The 12,972-nt window shown below is 40.0% G+C and overlaps 1 protein-coding gene and 1 non-coding gene across 3 annotated transcripts in view; both read left to right on the forward strand.

The window, feature by feature from the left end:
• Positions 1–3,160: 3,160 nt before the first annotated feature.
• Positions 3,161–12,972, forward strand: part of LOC122071723 (factor of DNA methylation 1-like) — a 10,639-nt gene continuing 827 nt past the window's right edge. The window contains exons 1-6 of one of the 2 annotated variants that reach the window (XM_042636112.1): positions 3,161–3,468; positions 5,380–6,287; positions 6,390–6,571; positions 7,223–7,312; positions 7,426–7,713; positions 8,234–8,446. In XM_042636112.1, the coding sequence (XP_042492046.1) occupies positions 5,384–6,287; positions 6,390–6,571; positions 7,223–7,312; positions 7,426–7,713; positions 8,234–8,446 (1,677 nt within the window). In that variant the 5' untranslated portion in view covers positions 3,161–3,468; positions 5,380–5,383. Of the gene's footprint in view, positions 3,594–5,379; positions 6,288–6,389; positions 6,572–7,222; positions 7,313–7,425; positions 7,714–8,233; positions 8,447–12,972 lie in introns of both variants that reach the window. The other variant, XM_042636113.1, reaches the window with a different exon arrangement.
• On the forward strand, positions 3,890–4,002 carry LOC122071724. The gene has a single exon (XR_006138259.1). It is a non-coding gene; the product is annotated as a small nucleolar RNA snoR100 (small nucleolar RNA).

Genomic DNA, 12,972 nt, shown 5'->3' on the forward strand with positions numbered 1-12,972 from the left:
AAAAAAAAAAAAAAAAAAAAAAACTTTAATCATATGGGGCTGTCATAAATAAAAATTTCATATGAGCCCATAATTTATCTTGTCATGCGCACTTGGGTCCTCCATCAAAGTTTTTGTGGGGAACCCATTACGATCTAAAAGTGTACTGGGCAAAGATGGGCTGTAGTGTCTTTGCACACGATGGTGTGGCCCCCCTATTTCTACAAGGTGGAGAGGAAATTAACCCATTACTACTACATACAGAAATGATGGCACCGGCAACTATGTAGTACTTCAAACCAGTGGGACTTCAGCCATCTTTCATCCTATGCACGAGGCCAACAGTGGACTTTTGCTAATGGGTATGAGCTTGATACAGTCATTGTCATGTTCCAACCACTCATATGTTTTAGTTCTGGCTCAGCTCCTCTTGGTTGCTCCATCCATAAGAAAAGGAAAATGTAGGGCAAAATAACATTCCTATACCACCATAGGATCTATAGATATGTACACCTAATTATGTCACACATATGGGAAAATATATCGTAATTTGGGTTGTTGAATATTTACGTTTAGATTGATTACATGTCAAATTTTAAATTAAATTCAATAATATATATATTAACAGAAAAATAAAAAATAAAAAATTATGTCGTGTTTGTGCTGATTGTGTTGTCACTACTATGTGCCTAGTACCTATTAATCCTATTTGCCAATACTGTGGGAAAAGGAAGAGGCATGAGTCCACATTCTTCTTGATTGTCCGTTTGCAAAGGCAGTTTGATTCGGCAGTCTTTATCCCATAGATTCTTTCATATAGAGCCATTTCGATTCAATTTTGGGTCTAAAGATGGGACTACTTCAACCGGTTGGGAAAGAAGCAAAGCAGAGAATTCCAAAGCTTGTGCAGCTTTCTTGCTTGATATATATTGAGGGCTAGATATGATTTATTACTTTCCGAGAAGATGGACTCCATCTAAGGCAATTGTAGCAGCTCATGATGAATTTATTAAATTCCAGGTCTGTTATAATGGAAGTACTTTGTCTAATATTCCAGTTCTTTCATCTGCAAGTTTAAAAGCTGAACTCGGACGTGTCTTGGAAGAAATATGGTCAACAAGGAGGTATTGGTTTTATTATTAGAGATCATCTTGTCCATGTCTGTGTGGCAATATATGACCCGTCATTCTTTCAGACTATTTTAATGGGTGAGGCATTGGCAATGCATGAAGAATGCTAGAAGCAATCTCAAAATCTCTTGACCGGCTTGTGGGGAAAACTAACTATAAAGATCTCTGTGCATATACATCACGGGGAGTAGTAGTACATTTACCCCAGTTCTCATTCAGCCAGTATTGAAGATATTTTCGAACTTTCATCTTATTTCTTGGACTGTAATTTCCAGTATATTCTTAGGGAGTGCAACTCTGTAGCAGAGTCCATAGCTAGGAAGGCCATGTCTATTCCTAGTAATGGCACTGGCACACTTGACATTCAGTCCCCCAAATCTCTTAGGTTGGCATATGGTAGACCAAGGAATGGTGTGGGCCTGAGATCTGCAGCCATCGGACCGGTAGAAATCTCTACAAATCGCATCCAAAGAGTGGAGGACAGATTGAGGGAGCAAGAAACATGACATAGTGTACAACGGCATTGCAGTAATCGTCGATTGTATAAGCACTAGCTTTCCTGCAGGACTGAGATACTGAGCTTTCCAATGCTACAGTCGCTGGGAAACCCTATGAACCAACTCGTCGCAATGAATTTTCTTGAGTTTTCCACTGATGAGTGGGATGCCCTAGTATTTGTCAAGAGAGTTGGTAGGGGAGATCTAAAAAAATTCGCAAATACTCTGTCCCGAATTTATACTCAAGAGTGTTTCAACCCCATTCGTGGTCGTGTTGATATTTATACTCTGTCCCGAATAAACAAGCACTGTTAATGAAGTCCTGCAGGGGTCTAAGCTGACGCTGATGAATCGGCCATTCCCCCAATTTATCTCCTTCGTGCAAATATGAGTTCCAATCCCTAGTTAGAACCCATGGTTGCTGAATGGAAAGTGCTAATTGTTGAAGAGAAGACCGTTGTGTGAGCCTAATTTGTTCAGAGCAACTAACATAAACAAAAGTCATCAACCAACATTGATTAAAATCCAGGAAGCACACTTCCGCATGAATACCACCACGTTTGCCACAGGACCTTCACAATAACAGAATCACACCAGAGAAGAAGGAGACCGCCAACACCATGTGTGACTGGACTACCCACATAATGATCGAAAGAAAGGGAACGGCAAAACGTCTTAACATGTTGGTCGGATGACTTGGTTTCAGTTAAAAAACATACCTTCGGCTTAGTTTTATTCAAAAGGTGTCGCAGCTCCCTCTTTGTCGAGGGTGGACCAATCCCTCGACAATTAAACATTAGGGTAGTCATGGTGCCTTCGGTGACTCTTTACGGCCAGTCACCTCGGCCACAGATTCAGCTGCGCCTGTTACTTCTCCATTGTCCTTTCGCTGGCGTTTAGACGGTTCACCATCTCCTAAGGTAAACGGCTTAAGAGTTAGCAGGTCCTGATCCTCTTCATTGATAAACCTCTTGGCCCTGAGTGATTGTGACCTTCAAGCCACCAAAACCGCCGAGAGAAACACCGGCGGAGCAAATGCTATGAAAGCGAAAGAGGGGACTCTTCTCAGACTGATGCGCCAATGGATGTTGAGTTGAGAAGAAAGAAAAAGCAACGAAATAACCAAGGATGCATTGTTGGTGCCACGTGTAAATATAACTTCAGAGTAAGCCACGTGGAGTCAGACAAAAACGTTGCGGTGGTCGAAAACGGTGTCCAAAGAGTAGTAATCCTTTTGATTCAGCAAGGAAGACAAGAGAAAGAGAAGTGGTCAAGAGAGAATACCCACACCCAGGATACTAGAGTCCTCACGACTGAATCGGAAAACACCAACAGAAGGACAATAAAAGATCACAATAGGGGAGCGGAAAACCCGAACAACTTCACGTAAGTACCGTATTGGCTCTTGCCTAACCGCAGGTTGTGCAGTAATGGGTTCACCTGCTATCAAAACCGCCGACACCGGAGAAAGTTGCCAAACCGCAGGTTCCTTCTTCCTTATGCTGAAATTTCACACAATGGGATCTACGTTTCCCAGATGACCGCGAAGAGCATGGGTCAGAGGAGCTGTCAACTGCCCGGTTTATATCCGACATGTCAACGTCGTGCTTGAAAGTTGAAACTCTTTTCTTTATTGTCGGGAAGCTCATAAAATTCCAATCGAACGGTTGATATACCTAAAACATCTCGTACGTGGCTATACATCCGTGCCAAATCACCGTTTCTTACGATGAGCCACCACAGTCCACGTATTGATTACTGTTCGACACTTCAACTTCCACCCTTGCGCCGTTGTCCTCTCACACTCATCGCAGGCTCAGTAGTTCTTCACTGCCTTCGCTGGAGAAACCACCGACGATCAGGTTAATTTCTCTCTCTCTCTCTCTCTCTCTCTCTCTCTCTCTCTCTCTCTCTCACTTCCTTTGGGTTCTGGTTTCTGAAATCTTTCTTCTTCTTTCGTCGTGGCCGGTTGTGGGAGTTGCTCGAGGTGAGTCTCTCTCTCTCTCTCTCTCTGCCTGAAATGGATTGTCTCGTGCATGTTATTGGGGATGCACATTGGGCTTCAGGGGTTTTGATTTTTGTGAAATGTTCACTCTGCCCTGCACTATTTCATGTCTTCCTGGGATTAGCCTGGGTTTCTCCTAATCTCTTACGGATTCTCTTTTCCTTTTCCGGTGTTCTTACTCTGATCTTGTCGTTTTTATAATGTTTGACGTGTTTTGATCATGGCTGCATGAGAAGGGCTTATCTGTAAATGTGTGCGTGTGTGTGTGGTCCTCGTGGCCATAAAGGCGCATGGTACTGTGCACAGAGACGGCACAAACAGGGTCCTCATGTCTGCTCGTTTTGATGTCCTCGTGGCCATGATTTTGAGGGTCTGTATCCGACCTTCATTGTTGGGGACTTTTTTTTTTCCTTTCCCGAAGGAAGATAAAAATGGCAGAGGACGATAAAAATGATCTTCGGTTTTTTTTTTTCCTCTCTTTGAAGTTTATTTAGACTCAAAGGTCACAAATTTCCTCAGTCAAAAACCAAGTATTTGGGATTTACCTACTCTTCCCTCCCCAATTCAATGATGTACAGGGATCATTGGGTTTCTTTTAGAATTTCTTCCAGTATCAGATGTAGAAATTTGTCGTTAATATGAAGCCTTAACTCAAAGGAGGTTAATCTCTTAAAAAAAAAAAAAAAAAAAAAAAACTCAAAGGTTAATCCTTTATCCTTCTATTGAAAAATGTGCTCAAAAGTTTGGTTGATAACTTTATCTTGGAGCTGTCAAAGAAAGATTTTTCTTTACTTTGATAGTTATTTATTTATTTATTTTTGGTAAAGATAGTTATTCATTGATCACATAGCACTTTGTACACACTTCTCCACCTTGGCCATTCTGCTTTATCCATATGTCCACATATTCCTTGGTCTTAGTCTTACCCCTCTATCTACAATTACCAATTGATTGGCCTTTTCTAAAGTCTGGTTTCCTACATGTTAAGTTTGTCTCGAATTCTTGACCCGTTTTGAAGATTGACCCGATCCGACATATTTTTGTGGCGACCTGAATGGGAATTTTTCTGAGATCTGTGATGGAAACAGAGGGGTTGGGCCGATAGACCCAATCCCGGAGCCCATCACTGATCTCGTATGGGGGTGCGGGGGCGTAGCTCCTGCGGTATGGTTCGACCGGATCGACCGCGACCCGATGGGTCGACCCACGATTTTGGAGTATATATAATGTATTGTTGCTTGTTGAGAAAGTCATTGTATTCTAGGGTTTTCACGCAGCTAGGGTTTCAGGGCGGTGTAAATCTCTCTTCTGCATAGTGAATCATCTTCTTCTTCACCCGAGGACGTAGTACACCACCCTGGTGTGTGAACCTCATTAAATCTCTGTGTTGTATGGATCTATTGTCTCTTTATTATTCGTGTTTCTTGGTGTTTGATCTAACACTACATAAGATTGGGATTCAGTCATCAGACTACCATCTCCTTATTAGTTTGGATGTGTCATTTGTGTTTCCTTAGACCTTGAACTACCTTCGGATTAAAAGAAAAAAAAGAAAAAAAGCCTTCCATTTTTATTGTTGCCCTCCTCCCCCCCCACCGTCCCCTTACTAACACAGTTAATCATTCTGGTACTCGTGACCAATTTGTTATCTTATTTTTAATATTTCTCATCCATGCTGAGTTGTATTGATATTCTTTTTTATTTAGTTGTTTCATACTTGCAGTTTCCTATTTAGTATGGTGCTTACTTCCAAACTTTATTTTATCAGTTAAATGGACTATGATTCAGAAGAAGACTCAGAATATAGTGAATCCGAGATTGATGAGTACACAGAGAAACCGTATGAACAACTAAAGGTTGGAAAGTACAAGGTGAAGTATTCGGATGTTGCCTTTCGATGCCCCTTCTGTAAGGGGAAGAAGAAACAGGATTATCAGTATAAGGACCTCCTCCAACATGCCTCTGGAGTAGGTAAAGGTTCATCTAACAGAAGTGCAAAGCAAAAGGCAAACCATCTCGCCCTAGCTAAATACTTGGAAATAGACCTGGCTGATGCATTGGAACTATCACAATTGGCAGTTGTGCAGGAGCCAGATACTAAGCCGCCCGAGCAAGATGATCTGTTTGTTTGGCCTTGGAAAGGAATCATTGTTAACCTTCTTGCCAAGCTGCAGAATGGCAAAGACCCAAGTGTATATGCATCATGGTTCAAAGAAGAATATTCTAAATATAGACCTTTAGAAGTTCATACATTATGGAAAAAAGAAGATTGTATAGGATATGCCATAGTGGATTTCAGTAAAGATTGGACCGGGTTCAAGGATGCTATAGAATTCGAGAAAGCCTTTGAAGCTGATCATTGTAGCAAAAAGGACTGGAATGAATCCAGAACACACCCTAACTCAAACATTTATGGTTGGTTTGCTCGTGCGGACGATTATAATTCAGGAGGCCCAGTTGGGGATTATCTCCACAAAAATGGGGACTTGAAAACCGTTGCTGACATTGCACAAGAAGCAACAGAACAAACAAAGATTATTGTGGCAAACCTAACCGACAAACTTGATGTCACAAATGATACTATAGATGAACTAGAGTACAAGTTCCATGAGAAGACTATGTCCTTGAGCCGGACAATGGAAGAGAAGGACAGGCTACATCAATCTTACAATGAAGGTTTGTAAACCCCATGGCCATCTTACTTCTCTCTGTTCTCCCCTCTTCCTATTATTATAACTAAAATGTACTTACAATGTTACGTATATATCTCTTCATCAGAAATGAGTAGGTTGCAAAACATGTCACGTGATCACACTCGTAGGATCCTCGAGGAGAACGAAATGTTGAGATATCAGTTGGATTCTCAAAGAAGAAAACTTGAGCTGCGGTCTAAAGAACTGAACAAACAGGAAGCCCTAAATGAACTTGAGAGGAGAAAACACGATGAGGAGATTGAGAAGGTTTGACTCCCTGGTCAATATATCGATCATATTTTAGATCTAGTGAATAATATTATCAACTATTGAAAATATTTAGTGGCTAAATCACTCTTCTTTCACTTTCAGTTCATGTTATTCCTTGACACATCAGGTTGGTGACTGAAGGGAAAAAAACTGTCCTTTTTTCTCACTGATTAATTTGAATAAAGAAAGTTGTTCACATTCTTGGTAAAAGTTTTAGTTTCTATGTCGCACTCTACATATATTTCTTTATACCAATGAAGGGGTTCTGAGATAATTCAATCTGGATTGGCTTGCAGTAAACAATATATCATATGGATTAGGCAGCCCTAACATTTTTAACTATTGAAAGGTCAGTTTTTTACCTGTAAACTGATGTGCCAAGATAATCCTGAATGAGACCCTTGAGTGATCCAACACATTTCCAGTTTATTGCATATTTAAGCTAGAAATAGGATTGGCTATCACCTTACATTGCTCAAATATCAATCAGAAAACATTAAAATTCTAGCCCATCTGTTTCAGCGTCCTTTGTCCTCGGATCAACTAAAATTTCTGTAACTGTGTTATGAAAGGAGGTATGACAACCAAGCAGCAGATGACTAGTTGTGGTATAAGTTTTCTGATACAGATGTCTTTCTGTCCTTTCAGAATGTTTTTAAAAACAATTCACTTCACATCGCATCCATGGAGCAGAAAAAGGCTGATGAGAATGTCTTGAGGCTGATTGAAGAGCAGAAGGTATGCTGCATGTAAACCTTGATGTCTTGACCCAAAATTATCCTTCGAAAGATAACAATGTCCCTTCTTTTAGATAATGTATTTCTTCATTTGACTGGAATTACAATGTGCAGTGGGAGAAAGAGGCAGCTTTGAGTAAGATACTTGAGCTGGAGAAGCAGTTGGATGCCAAACAGAAATTGGAGTTAGAAATTGAGGAGTTGAAAGGGAACTTAGAAGTGATGAAACATATGGTAGGTGAAGATGATACCGGAGTTCAGAAAAAAATGATGGAGATGAACGAACAATTGAATGAAAAGATGGGAGATTTGAAAGATGTAGAAGATATGCATCATGCTCTTATAGTCAAAGAGCGCCAGAGTAACAATGAGCTACAAGATGCTAGTCAAGTATTGATTGAAGTATGATATTGTTGGTTATTATGTTTTTCCTTTTGATATTGTTGGTTATGGTTATGGTTATTATGTTTTCCTTTCTTTTCGTTGAGCATCTTAACCTAGGGTTCTAGTGGTTCCTGTTGGATCCATATTAGATCAGAAAGAAAAGTAAAGAGAAAAATTAGAATCTCAACAATATTCTGATCTGATTTGACTTAAATCTGCAACATGAACCTGGGAAAAAAGTGGTCAGTCCAGCAATTGGCCAGCTTAACCCTAAAGGTTTAATACCATGCTACACAGAGAAGAAACAGTGTCTTGAATATAATCCATTGGTATGCCAACCTGATACCAAAAAAGAGGGTGGGTTGGCCAGGCAGGTTAAGGATTGCCAAAGCCACCCTTTGCTTGTATTGTAAGTAATCTAGACTGATGTCTACATATAGAATATCAATCTATAATAGAACCATGCAAGGGTGAAAACCAACAATTCAAGTGTTTTCCTAGACTGAATTATCTGATGCAACTTTTGTTTTCCCTTTAGGGCTTGCAAGATATGTTAAGAGGGAAAATGTCGATTGGAATCAAGAAAATGGGAGAGGTTAACCCAAAACCATTTCAAAAGGCATGCAAGAAAAAATTTCCATGTGGAGAAGCATCAGTTAAATCTATGGAACTTTGCAGCTTATGGCAAGAAGAAATCAAGAATTCAGGATGGTATCCATTTAAAATTGTCACAGTCAACGGTACAGCTCAAGTATGCATCAATCTCCATCATTTTCTTCTTCACTTATAGAATCTACTTTATTTGCAATCATCACGTATTCATGACTTCATGTTTGAGATAACATCTGTGCATTTTCTTTTTTCCTAATCAAGGTGATTATCTGTAGCATCAGAAAAATTTATAGTCCTCATGCACATTCTCTCTTGAGGCCATATGTTTCATGATTGCATCCACATACTAAATGCCAACATACTGTTCTTTGCAGACAAATTAAGGTTATATTTATTTCTTTATTTTGGGGACACACAAATTTTATTAAGAGAGATCATGGGAGGAAAACCCCCTATGAGAAACAGAATGTACAAACAAATGACGAGAACCCACGAAATGTGCGAAGCACTCAAAAACAAAGCCCCTTGAGCAAGCCAGTGGGCCTCTACATTAGAGGAGTGAGGAATATGCAAAAAGAAAAAAAACAATAGAAAAAGAAGACACTAAAAGAGAAATATCCTCAACTACAATGCTAGTATTCCAATCTAAGGAAACAGAATTGCCCCCAAGGGCATCAGTAACAACTACACAGTCTGAGTGAACAACCAGACACTGGAGACCCAAGCACTGAGCCAAAAGAAGCCCATTGCTGATGGCTTCAGCTTCCACAACAGCAGCAGAAGAGGCAAACCCCACTCTGCACTTTGCAGCAACAGTATGACCTCCACAGTCCAGTCAGTCCTTGAGGATCACTCCCCTGCTCCCCTGAAGACTCTGGGACCTCCAAGCACCATTGGAAAAAAGGGAAAATGCACAGGAGGCAGGGCAGTAGCATCAGCAGGGGTGGCAGGGGAGGGAGAGACTGGAAACATTGGAAACATAGAGGCCAGAAACACACGCCCATTTTCCACAATGATATTAAATGCAGCCACAGTATTATGAAGGACCGGTTCCACAAACTCGAAAACGGCTTTATTCCTGGCTTTCCAGATTTCTGCCAAACGAGAGAGGATCAAAGGATATCAAAATCCTGTTTATCTGTTTATCTGGCACATCCTTAAATTTCACAAACAAATAATAGCCATTCTTTAAAGTGTGTACCGTGGAACTCCCGAGTATTAAATCTTGGTGGGGAAGCTAAACAGCACATTTCCGCAAAAGGGCAGAGGAAAAGATAGTGAACAACTGACTTCTTGTCTGATTTACATAGAGGGCAAAGAGGGTTGGGGGCTAAGTTCAGTGGGAACAAAAGCTGCTTAACTGTCACGGTATTAGAGGCACATCAGCACAGGAAAAGTTTAATCTTGGGAATCAGATTCAATATCCAAATCATACCCCAAAAGGGATCATATGAGTCAGAAGCATGGAAATCAAACTGTAAAGCATTAAAGTACGCAGATCTAACCATGGTTTAAAGTATCTCCGATACCGATACAATACCCTCCGATACGTATCTTAAATTTAGCCGACCGATACGATACATAGAATTTTTAAAATCCTTTCGTATCGATATATATGTTACATTACATACCAATATGCACCGATACACCATCGATTCATACTAATACTCTATGAAAAATATAAAATCAAGGTGAAATATACGTTTTGGTATGTATCGGTATGTATCGGTGAGTATTGGTATGTATCGGTATGTATTGGTGAGTATCAGTATGTATCGGTGAGTATCAGTATGTATCGGTGAGTATCAGTATGTACCGGTACAGCGCGCTATGGTCATATAATGGCCAAGATGGGTATTTTTCAGAAAACACGATTTTTTGAGGGGTTTTTGTTCCAAATTTGCTGCCAGCCATATTTCTCTCTAACTAAAGTGGAAATCAAGGTTGGTAACAAGGATTTTACATTTATGGGAAAACTATAAACCTTGAATTCTTAGTGCGATACCCTCAATTTAGTGTTTATGCATAATACATGTTATCAATAGCTTTTTTTAACAAATTTTTTATGCACAAGTGTTTAAAAAGATGTTTCATATCCATTTATATGCGTATCTTTAGCGTATCTTAGTGTATCTCCGATACCATACGATACCTTTCGATACGTATCTTAATTTTGGCCGACCGATACGCCGACCGATACCGATACTTTAATCCTTGGATCTAACTGAAAACTTGCCATCTTTTGTCAGCCCCCAAAACCAATTGTCCTTCCTGGCTGAGATAGACAGAGGAATTTGAATAGCTAGAACTTTTGAAACAAAGAACAGAGATTTAATGACAGGGACATACCAATTGTCAAAACTAGGATGGATAAGATCAGAAACTTTAGATATATGGGGAACCCAAGGGGGACTATTGACTTTCCGCTCATAGAGGGAAGGCAACCAAGAGTCGATGTAAATAAAAGCTTCAGACCCATCACCAATACTTCTCATAATGCCATGTAGATCTTATCTACCCCTCATTCTTGACTTTTCCAAGCCCAAGAACCCGTAGGCCTAGGGGTAGCAAAAAGAAAAGAATTATGGAATATTTAACTTTTAAAACCCTGACCCAGAGGGCCTCACCATTGTGAAGAAATCTCCAACATCGTCTTGCCAATAGAGCTAGATTAAACTTACCTAAATACCAAAAACCGAGGTCCCAGATTTTTTACTTCTGCAAAGACCAGCCCAATTAACCCCAAAAACCCCTTCCCCGAATTACCCATCCACGAAAACCGCCTCATTAAGCGATAAAGCGCCTCACAAATACAAACATGAACATAGCAAAGGAGGGGATAGCAGTGACCACAGATTTAAGAACTTCCTTACACTGGATGAGAGAAAGTTTCCTTCCATCCCGTTAGCTTGGTTGGACCCTCTCAACAATATTAGAGAAAAAAGCACGTTTTGCCCTCCAAAATTCAGAGGGCATACCCAAAAACTTTCCATGGTTCAAAAACCCCTTGAAACCAAATATGGTTACAATCTCCTTCTTAGACTGAATAGGAGTGAACGGGCTAAACAAAATGCTTGACTTTGCCATGTTAAACTCTTGAACTGAAGCAATCCTATATTTGCCTAGGGTATCCATAATGAAGTGAGCTTCCTGACTCCTAGCCTTTGTGAACGTCATACAGTCATCCGTGAAAAGAACGTGGGACACATGGGGGCCCGACCTAGTAGTGCAAATACCAAAAATGTTCCGAGAGGCCAAGGATTAAAGTATTGGTATCGGCTGCCATATCGGTCGCTAAATTTAAGATACGTATCAGAGGGTATCGTATCGGAGATATGCTAAGTTATGCTAAAGATCAAGGATTAAAGTATCGGTCGACTACATTTAAGATACGTTTCGGAGGGGTATCATATCATATCAGAGATACTTTAAACCATGCGAGAGGCTTTGGCTTGAATGAGAAAAGAGGAAAAAGCCTCTTGGCACAAAATAAACAAGCAAGAAACAAAGATACAAAATGAAAGAAAAACCACAAAAGCCGGAGATCAATTGGTCCAATGACCAAAATTCGAAGTCAGGATCCTAAACGGCACAAACAGCTCAAAGCTTCAGGAGAGAAAATAATCATGACCACTAGTTGCCGAACCTTCGAGAGAAATATACAGTAAATCAAGCACAAAAAAATCCAAAGAACAACAGAATCGCCTTATAGAGAAGGCTCTTATTCTTTGCTAAAACGAGAAAACGCCTCGCACAGGAGGAGAAACCCTCACATGAGAGAGTCAAGCCCTAACTTGAGGGAAACAAGAAACCCACTTTGGGAGAAAACATGAAACCCTCATCTTGTACGGGAGAGAGAGATATGGAGTTCAATTTTATTGCATTGAATCTTGCTAACATGACAATAAGTAGAGATTTTCTTAAGAGGATCCTCACACCATGGTTGAAAATATCAGTATATATAGTACCATATAGGCCGATAAGTATCGGTATCGGTCGGCATCGATACGATACATGTATTTTAAAAAATTTCTATGTATCGAAGCTTATTGTATGATACAATACAATATGCTTATGATACGATACAATATGCTCTGATTACTCTCGATACACACATTTAAGCCCCAAACAATTGAATTACGTGCGGTATACTCTGATATTCGCCGATACTCGTTGATACTTATCTACAGATTCCATTTCACTTACAAAACACAGCTTGTTCTTTTCGCTGGCAATACTTAAGTTTCCAAAATTTGAAGTACAACTGCACTTTTACCCAAAAGATATCACAATCTTGATCTATCATTCTTTTATATACTCCTTGTCACGGCATTCTCGTATTGATCGTCTCCTCTAGTTTATATCTATAGTGTCCTTGCAGTCAGATAAGTGTCTTTCGTTTGATTTCTCCATTGAACTTCTATAAGAATCATCACAACTAGTTTCATCATTTTCATTTAATGTTGTTTGTCCTTGCAACAAGCAAAGTGTGTTAATCCTTCCACAAAATTAAACGTTTTATCTCATGTCATGATTGCTCAAGATACTGCCACCATAGGGGTCGACCATATTTGTTCAATTTATCCCTCTCAACTTGGATACCATGAGGCGGGCCTTGGAAAGTTTTAGCATAAATGGATGGGATTCGCAGATCCTCCAGATGTA

This window comes from Macadamia integrifolia, unplaced genomic scaffold (assembly GCF_013358625.1).
Source record: "Macadamia integrifolia cultivar HAES 741 unplaced genomic scaffold, SCU_Mint_v3 scaffold_62A, whole genome shotgun sequence".
In the NCBI taxonomy this organism is placed as follows: domain Eukaryota; kingdom Viridiplantae; phylum Streptophyta; class Magnoliopsida; order Proteales; family Proteaceae; genus Macadamia; species Macadamia integrifolia.